Source organism: Marmota monax, unplaced genomic scaffold (genome assembly GCF_021218885.2).
Source record: "Marmota monax isolate L192 unplaced genomic scaffold, Marmota_monax_Labrador192_F-V1.1 WCK01_AAM20220418_F8-fsc00039, whole genome shotgun sequence".
In the NCBI taxonomy this organism is placed as follows: Eukaryota; Metazoa; Chordata; class Mammalia; order Rodentia; family Sciuridae; genus Marmota; species Marmota monax.
This window is the reverse complement of record NW_026693602.1, coordinates 10,421,002-10,441,653: the sequence shown is the minus strand read 5'-3', so window position 1 is coordinate 10,441,653 and position 20,652 is coordinate 10,421,002. Positions and strand designations below refer to the sequence as shown.

At 40.2% G+C, this 20,652-nt stretch overlaps 1 protein-coding gene and 1 long non-coding RNA gene across 8 annotated transcripts in view; one reads left to right on the top strand and one right to left on the bottom strand.

Moving 5' to 3' along the window:
• LOC124103049 (uncharacterized) overlaps positions 1-6,764 on the bottom strand; it is a 71,209-nt gene extending 64,445 nt beyond the window's left edge. For 3 of the 4 annotated variants that reach the window (XR_009228235.1, XR_009228236.1, XR_006855087.2), the window contains exons 1-3: positions 6,471-6,764; positions 5,170-5,242; positions 4,657-4,733 (exon numbers count right to left, since the gene is read on the bottom strand). This is a non-coding gene — a long non-coding RNA (uncharacterized LOC124103049). The other variant, XR_009228237.1, reaches the window with a different exon arrangement.
• Pcdh10 (protocadherin 10) overlaps positions 6,741-20,652 on the top strand; it is a 56,040-nt gene continuing 42,128 nt past the window's right edge. For 3 of the 4 annotated variants that reach the window (XM_046459635.2, XM_046459637.2, XM_046459636.2), the window contains exons 1-4: positions 6,741-10,222; positions 11,817-11,875; positions 12,415-12,521; positions 20,085-20,390. In XM_046459635.2, the coding sequence (XP_046315591.1) occupies positions 7,595-10,222; positions 11,817-11,875; positions 12,415-12,521; positions 20,085-20,390 (3,100 nt within the window). In that variant the 5' untranslated portion in view covers positions 6,741-7,594. The remainder of the gene's footprint in view (positions 10,223-11,816; positions 11,876-12,414; positions 12,522-20,084; positions 20,391-20,652) is intronic. The other variant, XM_046459638.2, reaches the window with a different exon arrangement.

Genomic DNA, 20,652 nt, shown 5'->3' with positions numbered 1-20,652 from the left:
TGGATGAAGCAGAGGCAACTTCTGCTTAGACATGTCTGATATATCAATTTTCATGTCCCTACATTAAATTCTGCAATTCCCATGTCAAGTATTTCTGCATGAGAAAAAGATACTTGTTTATAATCTCATTCTCTTGTAGGAAAATATATTCAATCTTTGGTTCCATGATTTAAACAAACAAACAACAACAACAACAACAAAAAAAAAAAAAAAACACCATAAAACATTTTTGCTTTTTGTTTGTTTCTGTTTTTTGGTACCAGGATTGAACCCAGGGGCACTTAACCACTGAGCCACATTACCAGTCCTTTTTACTTTTTATTTTGAGACAAGGTCTCTCCAAATTGCTGCGACTGGGCTTAAACTTGCAATCCTGCTTCGGCCTCCTCAGCCACTGGGATTACAGGCTTGTGCCACCATGCAGGTCACCTCAAGTGTTTTTATAAATTCTTCCATGACTCAACTCCATGCTGTACTCTGAGATAAAATCAGCATTCCTACCAGTACAGAAATTTGAAGAAACTCATGTCTAAACTAGCCTACTTTTTGCCTTATTTCCAACTCGGCTAGACTGTGGAAATACGGCATAGTAAAAGGAGGCAGGATATGAGCAGCAAAGGACCTGGATGTGAACCTGTAGGAATCCAATGAGTTCCTTCAATTATGAACACTCTTCGTGGTGTTATCTATAATGGTGGGGTAATAATACCTACAGAGATAGGGAAGAGCAAATATTATAACATAAAAAAATTCTTGGCACATAATAAGCCATTAGTTACTTTCACCTAAAAAAAATACGAAATTTTTGAATAAACTCATTTAAATAAGACATTGTGGAAATCAAGTTTTTTATGCAAAACGTTATACTAACCAGGCAATGAAACTGAAAGTAATTTTTAATGGAAGTATCTGTTTTATTATTTGTTCTGACTACTGTAATTCTAATTACTAATACAGTTTTCAACATGTGTTCAATATTCTTTCCTCAGTGCCCATCTCCAATAGTATTTTGAAATTCTTTGTAATATAGCTGTGTGACTGGTTACCTCAACCACAATTTGGGTAATCTCATTCTGTACTTATAAAATCAAGGGCAATCCCTTAAGAAAACAATTTACACTTGCCAGCAGAGAGTAGTATTATGCTAACTTGGTATCATTGTCCAATAAGAAGTAAAACCACTGGGGAAGGAAAAAAATAGGAAAGTAAGAGCTTTTTAAGGATAACTTCTCTCTTACTCATATAAACTTAATTAGGACTTGCAATTAATTTTTGAATTTCTTCTATTTTGACCTAGAGGTTTGAAGCTTCATTTCTGCAGAGGGGCCCCATCAGTAAATCCACACATCTCCCTGCTAGGGAAGCAGCTGGATTTTAAAATGTGATGTCTTGTAGTTCTTATTTACAATCCTAATCACATCATTGATTTCAGTAATCTTTCAGTAAGAGTGGTTATTAATGCTGTCAAAAGAAAAAACTGGTATTCAATATGTTTTTTTCTTTCTTTTTTTAATAAAAACTGGATAATTAAATTTAAGCCCAATAATAACTCTAAAGTCCTCTGGGTGATTAGCAGTATCCCATTGTTGAGTATGCAACACAGAAAAGGCACTACCCAATACCTTCACTTAAAATTGTACATGCCTTCAAAAAAATATACTCACTCTACAAGCCACAGATGGTTAAATAAAAATGCTAGAAGAAGCCACTCTTCATAATTCAAAGGTAACTAGATTTTTATATTTTTCCAACTCAAAACATTGGTATCACATAAACTTTTATCTGATTGATTTTTTTTTCCCTGTAACTTATGACAGCACACAGAATCTATTTTGTCCACTAAGATAAAAGAAAAAAAAAAAACACTTAGGTGCACTGACCTTTTTATTAACCCAAGTGTGTCTCTAATACACTAAAAAATAAAATAATATTCTGAAAAAAAGATGGGCTAAAACAAATATGAAGAGTTTAAGAGACATTTGGGGGAAATATGATTTTTCAATAGCCAAAGCAAGGGAAGAAAAGGGTAAAATGAGGTAATGCATTATGGTTTTCAGAAAAAGAGGTCATGAGGCAATAAAGATTGTCATACTAAATCACATCTATTTATTTGCATTCTGAAAGATGATGTGGAGCAGCCGAAGTTTTTTCAAAAACGATTTACTACCAAAAACCCAATATATAAAGCCCTGGGCAAGGATAATGTATGTTCTAATTTCATTATACACCCACCCCCAAATCACAGGGAGGGAAATATATATACATACACACACACATACATATATATATATATATATATATATATATATATATATATACATATATATAATCAGTATGAAACAATATATGCATATATATATATATAGAATCAGTATCAAAAGACATTGCTTAATTTTAAAAATATTCTCTTATTGATCAATTTCTTTTATAGAAAGGAGGAGAGCATAGTATCTGCCCTGAAACAGTATTATTAGAAAATGATATCCTGAGCATTAGGATGTATAATTCATGTTGCTTTCATTTGCTTGGGCCATTGTAAGAATCCATAAATCATTTTCTTGTTCATGTATTGCTTAAGTGCAATTTGTCATTTTGCATTAGTGGGCTGCTTCAGCTCATTCAGTGCTTTTAATTCACTGTTTAGAGTTTAACAAAATACTGGCCCTGTCTGATAACTGAAAAGACACTGAAATGTGAAGCTCCACCAATATCAGCCAGGTTAAACAAAATGAAGAGGCATGATTCTATTCTGAATATCAAGATAATGGTGCTTAATGGACTATCTAGTATTCTCAGTACCAAGAACAAGGACTGGTTTGTTCTCTGTTGAGTTCAAAACATTATATCACAGTAACTAGAAATACTTGAGTACTTATAATAGCATAAGCTATAAAGCTTTCCCAGAAATTCTAGTCATTATTCACTGTTTACTAAAGATAAACAAAAATTGATACAGTGTCCATGACACCAGCTCCAAAGCTTTGCCTTTCTGCTTCTTCAGTTGGGTCAGACTACCACAAATAAACCTATTTCATGGTTACCACAAAACATGCAAGTAGTCTGGATCCTTTGTGTTTGAACTATGGGCTACGCTTGCTGATAATGACAAGTGACAGAAACCACCTTGCTCAATCCTGGTCCAGTCTGGCATCTGAAACTCTCCTTATTGATAAATCATTATTTCTTTTAATTCTTTTTTGGTTTTGTTTTATTTTAAAAAGATATCTCTCCAAGCTCCTAGCACATTGAAATAACAAAAGGATTTAGAAACAAATTGCTTTCGCATCAACTTAAGTCAATGCAAACACTCATTTATCCAAATGCTGGTTGACAAACTTGTTTCTCTCCCACCCATTCCAGCAAAGACTGGGGGGGGGGGGGAGGAAGCAATCTCTATACCTAGTTTTATAGTTTGTAAAACGCAATTCAAGGATTCTTAGCCCCCTTTATTTCTGCCTCACTTAGAACGCAAAGGAAAGACAAATATGCATTATCGATACAACGTATAAACCAAGACTTATGAACCCAGATGTTTATAATCTTCCTCCAATGATAAAAACTTCTCCCCTTCTGTTCTGGGATGCAGTTCCTCCTAGATCAGACAGCTGGCGCTCCTGGGGCTTAGCGAGGGATGGAGGGTGGATTATGTAAACTAAATTTGCTTCTCCCTTCCCACTCCAGTTATGGGGAGTCGAAGAACGCAGGACATACATGGCACTCTTCACTTCAAAGAGGTCATCAACCTCATCATCGAGATTGCAGCACATATAACCATGCCCTCACTAAATTCTGGGTTTTCCGGGGGAAGAGTGGAAAAGCAAAAGCTATAGGGGGATCTGCTTAATTATCACAAGCTAGAAAGTAAACCTGTTTGTTTAAAAGGCATTTTAAGAAAGCAATTTTAAAGTGTTGCTTTGTTTCTTGGGTGACAGGGTGGAGTTATTTTAATGGCTCCAGGGTAAGGAGGCAGAGAAGGTTATTAATACCAAAGTCCAAATGTTGGCTCCAAACAAAATGATCTCGCAATTGCCCTTGGAAGGAGTCGCCTCTCAAAGGGCGGAGGGCCGGAGCAGTTCTATTCTGCTCAGAAGACCCCATTGTCACCCCTCTGGTCCCGGGTCGGCGCCGCGGAGACTAGGAGTCAATGAGGATAGATCTCTAGAGGACCGGGGTCTGGCGTCGCTGGCGAGGACACCGGCCTTGTTGACCCAAGAAATCCGGTAGAGCCCCCAACAGGCAAGCCCTGCAGAACCAGGGCTCTAAAGCAGAATTATCTGGCTTGCCCTACGTTGCTTTCGCCGCTAGGAGACGCTTGTAACCCACGTTTGCAGAGAGTTCCCATTCAAACCATCAGCTACCAAAAAAAAAAAAAAAAAAAATACTGCTCAAGTGTTACAGTGGATGTAGTGATTATTTACAGGGAAATCTGGCCATCTCCCCACGTTCTCATCTCCACCTCTGGAACCTCTCTTGCTTCCAGCAAATGCCTAAGTCTCTTTAAACTTCATATATATTTTGGAAGCAGAAAATCTATCCCCCAAATTCTGGATCTGCATTGTCATTCAGCTGCATGTTTCTCACACGTAAACACGCGCTTACACCCGCGCACACACACAAGTGTTTCCATACGTACAAATGAACACATTAGAAAATTACCATCATTTTCACTAGGCTCCTGGATTCTGATGAGTCAGCTTGAAGAGCTCAAAACATTTCATTTCAACCCTGCAGATCTGAATAAAAAGAAAAGGGGGAAGGGGTGAGAAGTAGAGATGGAATACCGTATTAATATTCAGATACACTATAATCTCCTTTTCATTGATCCACAGGTCCTTTTATACAGTGCCGCTTCCTTCTCGGCCGCAGACGTGATGCTAAAATCATTTTAACTGCAGCGGTTTTCTCTTGGCTGTGGCCAGTCCTCAATTTACTGCAGCTGGAAAAGGATTAGCCATTTTTGCTGGCATCCTTTCCTTCTATCCGTTCAAAAGCAGGACCCATATCCCTGAAAGAGCCAACTGGGTGGGGGAGGGGAGCGGGGCGATAGACAGGAACTCCCGGGACTCGCAGGAGCATGCCTCGGACTACAAGCACGCCCATGGACACTCACGCTCTTTAATTTCTGCCTGAAGAAAATGGCAACATACCCCGGGGTCTGAAACGACTCACCATTTCCCGTAGATTGTGGTGGTGTTACTCTTGGGTCATTCATTAGCAGAAGCCGCTAGGGACTCTTCCTATCCTGTGGCAGGAGAAGGAAACGGAGCAGGGGCTGCTTTCGTGAATAAACAACCTATTCCTTGTGAGCAGCCCATTAATTAATATAAAATATATTTATATATCTTTCCTTGGAGAATTAGCATTCGATCCACTCTCCAGCATTGAAGAGTTCGCGCTGTATTTTAACTTCACAAGAACTGAATGTGCGGATGCGCCGCGTTGCCCCGAGCCTCAGGAGTGGGCACTCAGAGCTGGTCAAGCGAGTCCTTCGGAACTCAGGGGAGGCTGGGTCGGGGCTTACACAGAACCGAGCACAGGGTCGGGAGGAGGAATACGAGCACCGTGAATGTGCAAACGTGTTTGCAAATACCCACAGCGGTGCACACTCGAGGCCCCGCGTGTGTACCGCACCAGCTTACCGCCCTGCCCGCCTACGCAGCAGCCCGGCCATTATACCGGAGAGCTGAACCTAGGCGGGGCAAAAAATTGGTGCCCGGTCCAACGTGGGGGAGGGGAGGTATCTCCGATGTCAAGAGAAAAAAAAAATCGAGCGGAAAATAGCCCGCGCTCCCGGCGGCTGAGTGGCACTTGGCCAGACCAGGCGCAGGGATATCGTAAGAACCTTGCAGCACCGGGTGGTGCTCTGAGACCTTGCTCCAGAGCCCAGCGTTCGGATGGCGGGCTCCTAGGCAGTAGCTCAAATGGAACTCTTCAGTCTTTCATCAGTGCACTTTCAGCTCAAATGTATGTCCCAAATAAATTATCTATTTGGTTAAAAAAAAATTGTGTGTATATATATATATATATATATATATATATATATATTTAGGGAGGCAAGAAGCACGTCTAACGCGGAAGCGCGTCTATAGAAGCTGTCATTCCAAAATCCCTCCGCTTTTTAGGACCCACCTCCGTACCCCATTCCAACCGTTTAGCTCCTTTCCACAAGATCCCTCCAGACCCTCAGGCTTAGATTGACACATGCTAAATTATAGCCATTTTTAAACGTCCTGTCAATCTCTGCTACAGTCCGTTAATTGGGCAACCCCTGCCAATTATTGGCCCCATGCAACTTTTTCCTTCTCAGTGTTTTCTTTCCATGATCAGTAACAGGGAAAATACCTTAAAGGAAAAAGAATGTTAGCATCATTGGAAATCCCGCTCCTCGGAGATAACACCGCAGCTGTTGCTATTATGTTTTCGCATTTGCTGATGCAAACGGGGGAACCTCTCTATTCCCTTCCCATTACCTGAGGCTGGGGACTGGGAACTTTCCGCGGCAGAGTCCCCAGCCAGCGCCTCGGGACCTGCGGGGCTGTTCTCTCTCACACACACACACACTCACACTCAACCCGGGCAGCCCAGGCGCGGGTTGTGTCCCGCCCGGCCTGGCTGCCCGGTGACGTGTCTATTTGACGGCCGGTTTGGCCAATAAGCACTTGCTCAGTGGGTGGTGCTCGTCGACGATTGGTTGGCAGAATGAGGGCGCTGCGCAAAAACAGAGAAGCCGAGCGCTCGGAGCTCAGAAACTGCCAGCCGAGATCACAGGCTTTGAGGCTGAAGCTGGAGGAATGAAGAACTGAAAGAAAAAGAGACAGGTTAGAAGCAAAGAGCCTTGTGCAGGAAACAGCAAAAAGAAAATTGCTCATTATATTTACAGAGAGGCAAGTGACGGTGGAGAAGAGGACAAAGGGAGAGAAGATATGAAAGCCAAAAAATACAAATAGAGCGAAAGAGAAAAAAAAAAAATGTCAAGAACATCCAGCCAGAGAAATGAAGAGAATGAAAGTTTTATGCTGCAGAGCCGTTCTGTGTTTTTCCGGCACAAAATTCTCTCGCTGTTTTTAAGCCCTCCTGCATTTGCCAGCCGTTGATATTAAGAGGGATGTTCAGCGGTGCCAGCAGCATCTCTTCTTCCTTCTCCTCTTCCTCTTCATCTTCCTCCTCCTCCTCCTCTTTTTCCTCCTCCTCATTCTCCTCCCATCAGCAAGAAGACAAACCGAGGACAGTCTTGAAATATCGAAATTTCCTCCTTGGGATTTGCCAGCGCCGCGTTGCGCCAAGACTGTCGGAATAAAGGACGCTGACTATTGTATTATCATTATTTTATTAATTGGTCAGTAGGAAGATTACAGATGAGGAAAGGGGACGTCTGTCACCTTTCCTGCGCTAAGATTGAAAAATTAGACTGGATTGAGGACAGCTTTAAAATGAAGCAAAAAGAATAAGATTTTTAAAAACCGAAAGGCATAGGTGCCCCCCAAGTAACACACTTTTATTTGTATTTTTTTTGAGATTTTTTTTTCCGTGGTGGTGGGGGAGGTTATTGGGTGGCTGACTAGCTACTGGGAAGCAGCTTCCTTTCCTTTTGGAGATGATTGTGCTATTATTCTTTGCCTTGCTCTGGATGGTGGAAGGAGTCTTTTCCCAGCTTCACTACACAGTACAAGAGGAGCAGGAACATGGCACTTTCGTGGGGAATATCGCTGAAGATCTGGGCTTGGACATTACAAAACTTTCAGCTCGCGGGTTTCAGACGGTGGCCAACTCACGGACCCCTTACTTGGACCTCAACCTGGAGACTGGGGTGCTGTACGTGAACGAGAAGATCGACCGCGAGCAAATCTGCAAGCAGAGCCCCTCCTGCGTCCTGCACCTGGAGGTCTTCCTGGAGAACCCTCTGGAACTGTTCCGGGTGGAGATTGAGGTGCTTGACATAAATGACAATCCTCCCTCTTTCCCGGAGCCAGACCTGACTGTGGAAATCTCTGAAAGCGCCACGCCAGGCACCCGCTTCCCCTTGGAGAGCGCATTCGACCCAGACGTGGGAACCAACTCCTTGCGCGACTACGAGATCACCCCCAACAGCTACTTCTCCCTGGACGTGCAGACCCAGGGAGATGGCAACAGATTCGCTGAGCTGGTGCTAGAGAAGCCACTGGACCGAGAGCAGCAAGCGGTGCACCGCTACGTGCTGACCGCGGTGGACGGGGGAGGAGGGGGAGGAGGAGAAGGAGGAGGAGGCGGTGGGGGAGCCGGCCTGCCCCCCCAGCAGCAGCGCACCGGCACGGCCCTACTCACCATCCGAGTGCTAGATTCCAACGACAATGTGCCCGCTTTCGACCAACCCGTCTACACTGTGTCCCTACCAGAGAACTCGCCCCCGGGTACGCTAGTGATCCAGCTCAATGCCACAGACCCCGACGAGGGCCAGAACGGTGAAGTCGTGTACTCCTTCAGCAGCCACATTTCACCCCGGGCTCGGGAGCTCTTCGGACTCTCGCCGCGCACCGGCCGGCTAGAGGTGAGCGGAGAACTGGACTACGAAGAGAGCCCGGTGTACCAGGTATACGTACAAGCCAAGGACCTGGGCCCCAACGCTGTGCCTGCGCACTGCAAGGTGCTTGTGCGAGTGCTGGATGCTAACGACAACGCGCCGGAGATCAGCTTCAGCACCGTGAAGGAGGCGGTGAGCGAGGGCGCGGCGCCAGGCACAGTGGTAGCTCTGTTCAGCGTGACCGACCGCGACTCAGAAGAGAATGGGCAAGTGCAGTGTGAGCTGTTGGGGGACGTGCCCTTCCGCCTCAAGTCTTCCTTCAAAAATTACTATACCATTGTGACCGAGGCCCCCCTGGACCGAGAGGCTGGAGACTCCTATACCCTTACGGTGGTGGCCCGGGACCGGGGCGAGCCGGCGCTCTCCACCAGTAAGTCAATCCAGGTCCAAGTGTCGGATGTGAACGACAACGCGCCGCGCTTCAGCCAGCCGGTCTACGACGTGTATGTGACCGAAAACAACGTGCCAGGCGCCTACATCTATGCGGTGAGCGCCACTGACCGCGATGAGGGGGCCAATGCCCAGCTAGCCTACTCTATCCTCGAGTGCCAGATCCAGGGCATGAGCGTCTTCACCTACGTGTCCATCAACTCTGAGAATGGCTACTTGTATGCTCTGCGATCTTTCGACTATGAGCAGCTTAAGGACTTCAGCTTTCAGGTGGAAGCCCGGGACGCCGGCAGCCCCCAGGCGCTGGCGGGCAACGCCACCGTCAACATCCTCATAGTGGATCAGAACGACAACGCCCCTGCCATCGTGGCGCCCCTACCGGGGCGCAACGGGACTCCAGCCCGCGAAGTGCTGCCCCGCTCGGCGGAGCCGGGTTACCTGCTCACTCGCGTGGCGGCGGTGGACGCGGACGACGGCGAGAACGCCCGGCTCACCTATAGCATCGTGCGGGGCAATGAAATGAACCTCTTCCGCATGGACTGGCGCACAGGGGAGCTCCGCACAGCGCGCCGGGTTCCAACCAAGCGCGACCCCCAGCGGCCTTACGAGCTGGTGATCGAGGTGCGAGACCACGGGCAGCCGCCCCTGTCCTCCACTGCCACCCTGGTGGTTCAACTCGTGGATGGCGCAGTGGAGCCCCAGGGCGGGGGCGGGGGCGGAAGCGGCGGGTCAGGGGAGCACCAACGCCCCAGCCGCTCCGGCAGCGGAGAAACCTCGCTAGACCTCACCCTCATCCTCATCATTGCGCTGGGTTCAGTGTCCTTCATCTTCCTGCTGGCCATGATCGTGCTGGCCGTACGTTGCCAAAAAGAGAAAAAGCTCAACATCTACACGTGTCTGGCCAGCGACTGCTGCCTGTGCTGCTGCTGCTGCGGTGGCGGGGGTTCGACCTGCTGTGGCCGCCAAGCCCGGGCACGCAAGAAGAAACTCAGCAAGTCGGACATAATGCTGGTGCAGAGCTCCAATGTACCAAGTAACCCCGCCCAGGTGCCCGTGGAGGAGTCCGGGGGTTTTGGCTCCCATCACCACAACCAGAATTACTGCTACCAGGTCTGCCTGACCCCAGAGTCTGCTAAGACCGACCTGATGTTCCTTAAGCCTTGCAGCCCTTCTCGGAGTACGGACACTGAGCACAATCCTTGTGGGGCCATCGTCACCGGTTACACCGACCAGCAACCAGACATCATCTCCAATGGAAGCATTTTGTCCAACGAGGTAAGGCTGAAGCGAAAGGACCACCATCTCTCATCTCCTCCATCTGAAAGCCTCCTCTAGCCCGGCCCTTGTATCTCTGGTGCACTATGTATTTATATTTAGGATATTAGCTTATTTGTATCGTTGTGGGAGTCCTGGATGTGGGGTTACCTTCTCCCACCCCTCCGTGTGTAACCCAACTTAATTCTCTGCGCTCCACCCCTCCACATTTATTTTCATTCCCTCCCCCTGGTGCTTTGCCACCTTGAAACTGTCTCTCCCAAGTTTCCTTTAAAATCTTAACCCTCTGTCGTCCCCTTCCCTTCTTGGAAAACTGGGGCTATTAGGGAAACTGCGCGAAGGGAGAGGAAAATGTGGGGGAGGGGCTTGCTAGCCCTGGCAAAGGTCTTTTGCTCTTCGCTTCTGTCCCAGACGTTAATAAAGTTGATTCTATTTTGCTTTGTTTATGCTGCTTTCAGTCGCGTGTACAAGTAAGCTATAAATTGTTTAACTTTACATAGTTGTCTAAACTGGAATGCATGTTTTAGTGAACAAGTTATTAGATCCTTATCCTCTGAACTTGGGTTGGGAAAAAAAAAAAAAAAGCCTTCAGTTCTGTTCTGGACAGCATTTACAGACGCTCTTGAAGCCGAACGCCCACACAGTGTGAATTTGAATGAAGTTGCTTTGGCACAAACCCCTGTAAGAGTAAAGAAAAGGAAAGCTTCAACAATTGTTGTTTTAAATATTTTTTTGGCTAATAATCACCTTCTTGCCACTGTTTTTGATAAATCACTACTGTTGGCTTTCTTCATCAAAGAATTTGGCTTGTCAATTCCGATTTATTTTTAAAAGATGGAGAAGTGGCAAAGTTCTATGGGGGGGGGGCACTGGGGAGAATGGAGTTGGTTCATGTAAAAGTTTGGACCGGAAAAGGTGTGTGGGTGGTGGAGCCTGAGAGAAGAATACAGAAGGCCTTTGGAGAGGGAGATCATTGAGTGGGGTGGGCAGGATTTTGAACTCCTTGATAGCTCCTTATTTTATTTATTTGAGTCTTAGGTATTACTCATATTACTCATTGACTTTCATGAATATATTTGTACAGCTCATTTGTATCTAAAGCACATTTTGAAAATAAACAACAAAATAATTCCATAAAATATCCAAACTTTTTGCTTATTGAGCGTGCTGTTTTTCTTGTGTCAACCAGTATGCATCTAAACACGTTTTAGGCCACTGAAGTCTGCAGAGTATAACTAGATTAACTCTGTTAGTGATAATAGTTCATGAGCCCCAGCTCTGAAGACAATTGCATTCTCTCTTACAAAAAAAGAAGAGAAAAGAATAAGAAAAGGAAAAAGAAAACACATCTAAAGTTGGCCAGTGTTTTTTAAACCTTTACAGCTGACTGAAAGAAATTTGGACCCAAACGTCTCTGTGTATCTTTCCTGCCCTTACCCAGCAATCACTAGGCTGGGGTCTCAGAAAAGGTTGGAAATTCATAAAAGTATACACAATTATTTAAACTAGATGTTATTCCTAACCTCAAAATGCAGACTATAAGTTAAACCCTTAGCATTCAAATGCTCTTGATTTATTTATTTTTTTTTCCTAGACTAAACACCAGCGAGCAGAGCTCAGCTATCTAGTTGACAGACCTCGCCGAGTTAACAGGTATGGACCCTTTATTCCCCTAGCATGGTGTTTGGACAATTTGCTACCTAGAAAAATGTAGAAAGTAGGTATATTATTCGATATTAAAATATAAAGTATATAAAGTATTTTAAATTCAGGCAGGGCAAAACTGCTGGTGATATTGTGTTTCCTATATAACACATTATTATAAGGGCTTATTCATTTATATACAATTCACAAAATGTTTTTGTCGGTGTAAATTGCTTACATGGCTTGTGATAGTTTTTATAACTTTTAGATGTATATTTACATCTGTTTTATGAATGAGATGTAAATATGTATTTTACCCCAATCATAGAATAATGGCTAAACTTTACATATCTTAAGTACTGAAGTTGGCCATGATCAATTTTCAAAGAGGTAGGCTTAGATTATGAAAACTAACTTTATGCAGAAATAAAGCCAACCAAGAGGTCTGTGAGTCTGCAGCACACATCTGTGACCATGTGGTGGCAGAAGAATGTTTTCTGTGTTTCTTCACCTTTTTTATTCTAATACTGGCATTTTTGTACTTCTAGTTCTGCATTCCAAGAAGCTGACATAGTAAGCTCTAAGGACAGTGGTCATGGAGACAGTGAACAGGGAGATAGTGATCATGATGCCACCAACCGCGGCCAGTCAGCTGGTAAGTGTGATCAAAGGGCAATCTAAGTGCTGACTTTGATTTTTTTTTTATTCTCCCAAATGAATCAAGAAAAGATGGTGTCCTAGGTAACTTTCTGTCAGTTTAATTCTGGCAACTCAACAGAAAGATGATGTCATCTTATGTTGTTGTTCTAGGTTCAAAGAGGTTTATAAAAATGTGAAATTCCCTTGGAGAGGTGAAATTAGGAAATCATTGGTGAATATCTTTCATATGTAATGTTCTTTAGTGGAATTATATTGCATACAGAAAACCATAGATCTCTCATCTGGTCCAGTCCTCAGTCTTCAGTTAATTAAGGTATTATTAGACTTATTTATGGGTGAGGTCTCAGAAGATGAATGAAATTGATTGACCTGTACAAGGTCACAGAAGATAACTGGATGATTGGGGTCTAGAATCCAAATTCCTTCCTTCCATAGTAATGCACTTTGGGCTCCACCAAGTATGGACTGAAGGAAGGAAAGCGGACTGGGAGTCATGGTGGGTTGAAAGTAGGGTTTCCAATCTTGAGTCGTTAAGCTTCAGGTTTCCTTGTATTTTCCACAGGTTTTGTGTTCTGTTAAGAGTTGGCTCTGAGTGTCTTTGTATGTGGGCTTCCTGATAGTTACTGATGAGAATTGCAGTGTCATATTTTTGTTCGCTGTATTCTGCTTTAATTTCCTCTACATAAGTCCCACCTTTAAGTTTTATAGTTACCTGTTAGTTCTAATTACTAACCCAAAAATAAATGAAGTGTGCTTTTTAAAATGAAAATTTCATAAACTTCTGGTTTTCTGTTTACTTCATTGGATTTCACCTAGGCAGGGTGCTTGTTGAATTTTTAACTATTTTCTTCTAATTTGGTGTTTATTTGACACACAAGGGAAAGGAAAGACTAGTTGATTTTTGTTATAATATTTCTAGAAAATATTCATCATTGGACTATCTCTGGATTCCTCTCAGCTCTCTTGAGATTTGATCTTGATTTTGGTTAGTAATACTAGCGCGGAGTGATGGGATCTTTATTTTAAGGTGACATTACTCCTCCAGAGCATCCATTCCTTAACACACTTGGGCGACCTCTAAACGGTGCTGAGGCAGTGTGTCAAAGGGCAGTGTACACCCCATGGTGGACTGGCAGCAGTGGTTGCTACAAGCCTCTCACTTGGCCAATGTGTGCTGTGTCTGAGGCTGCCTTAGCCTTGGGAAATCCAGGCAGGATGAAGGGGGAAAAGGCTGCTCAAGGGTCTCTTTATATTGCTGCAAGTCATTAATATGCAGACCTAATGAGACTTGAGAACTGCCAAGAATCCCCGGAGGTCCCTGCCCCTTGCGGGCCTTCACGCTAAGTGAACAGAGCATCTATTTAGTGTCTGGGAACCTGACAACAAACCAGATCTTGCCAGAAGTTTATAGGCAAGTACAAAGTCCCTTTCATTTTTGCCCTATATATTGTATATGATTGATTGTTATCTTTAAAAAAAAGATACATGCAGAATTGTCCATTTCTAGTCTTTCTTTGGAGTTTCCAACTTAACTACCAGCCCTTTAAAACAAAGTGTCTGATATAAAAAAGGAATATTTGCTACATGTTTTTAAATGCATTTTTCTCCTTTCCCACCCACCCCATTTTGTTTTTCCTGTAGCACTCCAATCTCAATGAACATTTCAATTAGTTTAGTCCCTTAGACATAATGAGCCATAATAACCTAACCGAAGAACGAGAAACCAATAAACATCTGCAGAAAGGGCTAAATTTGGAAGATAGATGGGAATATCTTCTTACTGATGTCTTCCCACTAGCTATTTTATTACAAAGGCACTCAGTATTTCCATTTTGGTAATGTTTCTTTCAAATTCTTTGAGATGTCAAAGCATTTAAAGCAATATTAAAATATAAAGTGTTTACTGGAAAACATTTGAAAAAGCCAGTTTTTCTTCTTCTTTATTGAAATGGTAAATTTTCTCTGATTCCTAAGCTCTTGAACATGTAAAAGTATTAATTACAGAATTACCAATCCATTTGTGTACTTCATTAGTAGTTACAGGGCAACCATAACCTACTGGGCACACTAAAAGCTGTTTTAGGTGTAATAAAGCACTTACAGTAAGTAATTGCACTTTTGTGTGTTCAATTATGATCAAATTTAATATGTTTAATTTTATTGTAAGGATGATTTTAAGTGTTTTATTTTTTAAGTCCTAAATATAGAAAATTAAATGCATTTAATTAATGACTTTTTCAGTCCATACTGATGTTGTATATTGTAAATTGCACTGTCAATATCTAGAATATTTTTAAAAAGTTAAGCCCGCTTCAAATAAATCTGTTTTATTTGTTGGTAAAGCCAGATAATAATGATCTTCCAAGTTTGCAAAATGAGGTAATATAATTCATAACCCTTCTATTTCCAGGTTAAGCAAATGAAAATATCATACCAATAAGCAAATCCCACTTAAGTACATTTTAAATGGGGAAGATTAAATTATCATATGAAAATATCTTACCAATAAGCAAATCCCACTTAAGTACATTTTAAATGGGGAAGATTAAATTATCAAGAAAAAATAATATTAGAAAGATAAAAATTCTGAATTCTTCCTTGCAGTTTGTAGCTCATCTCATACTACAGAATCTACACTATTTAGCTTAGCGCTTTACCTGTTCAAACTTCCTTTTTCTTAATTTACTTACTTTTATTTTCCTGTGTCAGTGTTACTTCGTATTTATTTATTTGGATATGCCTTCTGTTTACTCTTTTATGAATAGTTTTCTTTTCTGTTCTTTCTCTTTTTCGCTTTCTTGCTTTTCTCCTTTCTAAGCCATTTGCAGTCACCAGTCTTGTGCACAGAAGGGCTTTAAGCACGGAGGCAGCTGCACAGAGAACCACATAAGCTTTTCAGTTTCCCACTGCACCTGGCTCCATGTGTGAAATTCCTCGGCTTGACCACTGCTCTGTGCCATTTTTCTTTCTATAGCCTTGTCAAGGTGCTTTCCATTTATTTTTCAGCACACTATTGATGTATTGGTTAGGTATGGCAGAAGTCCAAGGAGATGTGGTAAATGCATGCATAAACCATCACAAGAGGAAAAACTGATTAATCACAGCTTGAAGAACTAAAAAGGTGGACTTTAAAGATATAAATTTTCAATCTTATTATTAAATCATTAGATTAAAAGATGATTTTTCTATTTTAGCATATAACAGTTTTAGTTGTATATTAAACATCTTAAATATAACTAGAGAAAGTTTTCTACCAATTATTAAATGTCTATACTATAAATAACATTAGAATTAATTATGAATTTGTTCTTTTAAAAAAGCATGTTGAAGAGGAGAACTGACAAGTGATTGAGTTACTTGTTATACTTTGCCTAAAAATTATTAAGTTTCTCTTGTAAATTTTTCTTCATTTGTAAAGAAATTTATCTATTAAGTGTGTTTAGTTCTTATGCAGCTATTATGAGATCCATACACTATATAGGGTCAATATTTGGCTATAAATTTAAAATGTAAAGTGACTTGGATTGTCAGAACTTTCAAATTAATATATTAAGACACACATCACTACAATATCAGCAGGAGAATTCTTGGATTATCATGAAGTACAAACATCACTTTCCTAACTCCAACAAGAATTTAGATATTGGCAAAGGAGCTTTTAGCTTTATAAATAAAATGATTTTACACTGTTTGTTTACAAAAGCTTATTTAGGTTTCTGTTGAACCTCTGAACTACAACTTTTAATGTGAAGAGAGTTTTAATTGGGAAAACATGAAAGACAAAATTTTGAGAGAAAGTAGAGAAAACTATTTTGAAAGATAAGTGGGGACAAAATTTTGATATACCTTTATTTTTTCATGAGTTAATTATGTTTATAAATATCTGTTTCAAAAAATACTTTGCTTAAAATTATAGAAATGCTTGTAATTATTATTAGTATTTCTTAGTTTCCCATTATTAGGTAGTTAAGGGAAGAATGGAAACTTCCTCAAAAAATGAGAGTTGGTTTCTTTAAAACTCATTTACCATACTTAATGAAGGCATGTTATTTGATAAAGAAATATGCATGTACTTTTTTATTGTTATCATTAGAAGCCAGCACCATTTGAATACAACTCTAATATTTTTGAAATCACAATTTGTTCTCAATGGAACTATCCACTTCCTCTGACTTAAGGGACAAATTTAAAAATATGTCCTTTAAAATTTATCTAAATATATCTTTGCATAACAAGCAGTCTATCACGTCAGCTGTCATGCTTTGCAGAACAGATTAGTTCTGAGAACTGGAAAAATAAATAAGTGGAAATAAGGATTGCAAGTAAAAAAAAAGTGTATGTTTAGACATTTCTTGAATATTAGCAAAGTTTCAAAAATGAGTTGGACCTGTACTTTTCCTATTCTACAAATCCTATAGGCTCAATAGTAAGGTCATTTGAATGAAAAAATAAATCATGTTAAACATTAAGTTTTAAGTTTTCAATTTGAGCTATTAAAGATTGTAAGAGCAAAGCAAAAAGTATGTATTTTATCAAGTCATAGATATCTGACATGCCAGTCCACTAAAATTTAAATATATCCCTACTTATTTGGCATTTGTGGTAATATATTTAATGAGACTAATGATAAATGATAGAAGAATAATATTAGTCATATAATAGCTCCCTACAGTGAGGACCCCTGCAATGTGATACATTTATTTGGCTCTCAAACTATATATCTAAATGAAAAATGAAAAACCATCCAATTTCAATTAATTTCTCTGTTACTTATTTGAACTTTATTGACTATGTTATGTTTACTTTCATTTCTGTGTCTGGTATTTCCTTATGAGAATAGATCCATTTGTTTTATCAATAAAGCTAGTAAAACACCAGGCACAATGTGAACTACTTTGTCTTTCATTCCAGCTATGTAAACCTGTATGTATTATTACTAAGGAAATTCCACTAAAAGGATTAATTCATAAATTTATTAAAAACCTTATATTCAGGTTCCTTCCTTTTGTCAATGACTTGTGCTTCAGCAAAATATTTTCATATATTCCTCCCTTTTTTATTATGCCCATGATCTATTTGTTTGTACAGATTCTCAATTGATAAGAACCTTATTACATCATCTAAGGAAATTTAACCAATCTGTAATAGTTAACACGGACAGAAAACCAGGGTTGTAAGAGGGGAAAAAATGAGCATAATTGAGTGTAAACTGCCCGCAAAATAATTTCCACCAAGAAGTACTTTGTGACATCATAAAGCAGTATCTTCATGTGGACATAATAGTTTATTAAAATTTTCTGTGTGAGACTGCAGTATTCACAATTAGAAGAGTACTTGAGCATGGGTACAGAAAAAGATGTGAAAAGATCTTATGTGGTCTTATTTGGAAATTTTAAAATGATATATATACCAATCACATGAAGAAAAATTGTATTAATTGCAAATTTTGCATTAGGGTCCAACTTGACCAGATCTAATAAAACAATTTCATCTTAAATTTGAATATAATTCCATCAGCTATTGAAATTTAATATCTTAAATTTATTTTGTAAATCACTAAGTAATTGCTCAGAGTAATTTTACTCTTATGGTAGTTTATTCTGTATGGGAAAAAAAGCCCTTTTTCTGTATCGCACAATTAAAGAGGCAGCATTTACAGCAATATGTCAAAATAAAAATCTCTCTGGGTCTCTACCTATGTACTATGAACTCATGTACCAGAAACATTCATCTTCTCTTTTTCCTTTCTATATATCTTCTTGTAGAAATAGGATAAATAACTGTGCTTCTTTCAAGTGTCTAGTGAAACATTTACATGTCTTACATGCTGTTCTCAGTCAGATTCCTTAATACCAGCTTCAGCTCACGTTTCTATTCCTCAACAGTACACTGATCAGTAATTTATTTCCAGACTTATGCATGACAATTATCAATGGAACATTATAATCAAAGTCAGACTAGGCATTATGCACAGTTTAATTTAAAACAAAGAAGTCATTAGATAGTGAGATTAATATATGATAAAAGACTTGGTGTTATTTCTTTAAAATTTATATAATTAACTGTTCTCAACTCTAAAGTATTTATAGATAACCTAGAATGTTTAGAATTTTGAAAAATAATTTTTTATTCATAAAAACCTTAATGCATACTAATAAACATATATAGATCAATATATAACTTAATACTGCTATGCATTTAAAAACTGATACTTGCTTAAGGGCTCAAATCACTTGTTGCATTTATAGAAGTAATAATCAAGTATGTTCATTAGGTAAATATTATTCTGTTAGTTTAAAAAAATTCCAGTTTTTCCTTACTTGACATTTATTGAAGAGTTTCTTTTGTAGAGATAAATCATACTTTGGTAGTTTCAAATTAATCTTGTTTTAAAACATATTTAGTAAATATGTTATTATGGTTAGAAAAACATTAAAACAGTATTTTTGTCCATGTGCTTTTCTTTGTTGTGTTATATATCAAAATGAATATCAAATAGTTTTCTGTAGTACTCAAAAATTCTTATGCCTTGTTTAAGAAACTAGATGAGCTTTCTTGATCATAATCAGTTAATTAATAGTCTTGTCAATCTAAGGAAGACAATGAAGTCTGAAGTTGTCTTTAGAAATCATGGTATTATAGGATTAGTAAGTAGTTTTGTGTTGACTGGGACAAGTATTTACAACCAAGGACAAGTAATAAGGTAATTGTCAATAGTATCCGCAGCTGGTTCACTCTGCATTTGGTTACCTTGGTTTCACTAATTACAGCCATTTGTTCTGGGTTTGTCTAAGGCGGCAAATAATAAGTGATTTGTAGTAATATGGATTACCAGAGTGCCAATGAGAAATACCTTTAGAAAGTCATTTCCTAGGAATCTGAGAAAACGTGCTTTTAGCTGCCCATGAAGTCTTGTTTCTACTTGATATTTACTGGTTTATCAATGTGTATGCCATGTTTCTGTTGAATTTCCCCGTTTCTGGTCTAAATACTATAACCTAAATATCATTGATAGAGCTTAGCATGTTTCTTCCATTTTTGTTTTTTTTTTTTTTAAAAAAAAGCAGCTGATTCATCATGTTAGGGGTTAGGGATTGTAAAGCCTTTATACCTGCATTTTTTTCCCCTGTTATGAACTTCACAAGAGATTTTTTTTTTAATATGCATTCCTTTTCTACTTACCATTTCCTGGTTCTTTGAATAATTTAGAGCAAACATGTCCATCCCCCTAGTCCCAATTTTTCGAGTAGTTTAAAAACATCTTTTTCAGAGGTATCTTTTCCACAAGTCTTGCCCTTATATTTGCAGATCTCTTCTCTTTTAAAAATGATGAAAAAACTGATAACAAGGAGATCTTTGGTTCCTTTCAATTTAAGCATTTACTAAGATACCCTCACCCATTACTTTTGATGCTACCTGTTATCTTTACCTCTAAATAACTAACTGGTCCTGTTATTGAAGGATACACCTGTAGTTTCTTTCTCCTTGTTCTTTTCTTTCTTTCTTCTTTTTCTTCTTCTTTTTTTTTCCTTTTCTTTCCGTTTTCTTTTGCTTACAGGTATGGATCTCTTCTCCAACTGCACCGAAGAATGTAAAGCCCTGGGCCACTCAGATCGGTGCTGGATGCCTTCTTTTGTCCCTTCTGATGGACGCCAGGCTGCCGATTACCGCAGCAATCTGCACGTTCCCGGCATGGACTCTGTTCCAGACACCGAGGTGTTTGAAACTCCAGAAGCCCAGCCTGCAGCAGAGCGGTCCTTCTCCACCTTTGGCAAAGAGAAGGCCCTACACAGCACCCTGGAGAGGAAGGAGCTGGATGGACTGCTGTCTAACACACGAGCGCCTTATAAACCACCGTATTTGAGTAAGTATCACACAAAAGGGGGTAAAAAGTATTACCTTGGGGGAAATACAGTCCACCATTGCTCTTGGTAAAAACGGGATTCGGGTTCCGTTTAGAAATGAACGTAAGAGTTGCACACAGGCAGCATGGAAAAATCAACATAACTGGAAGACAGGTCCCTGTGTCCGGGCGTCATTGTGGACCAACAGTAAAGCACAACTTTTGCGTTTGATGAAATCAGTTTTCAAATGTTCCTCACGTTTCTGTAGGATGTGGCAGTCTT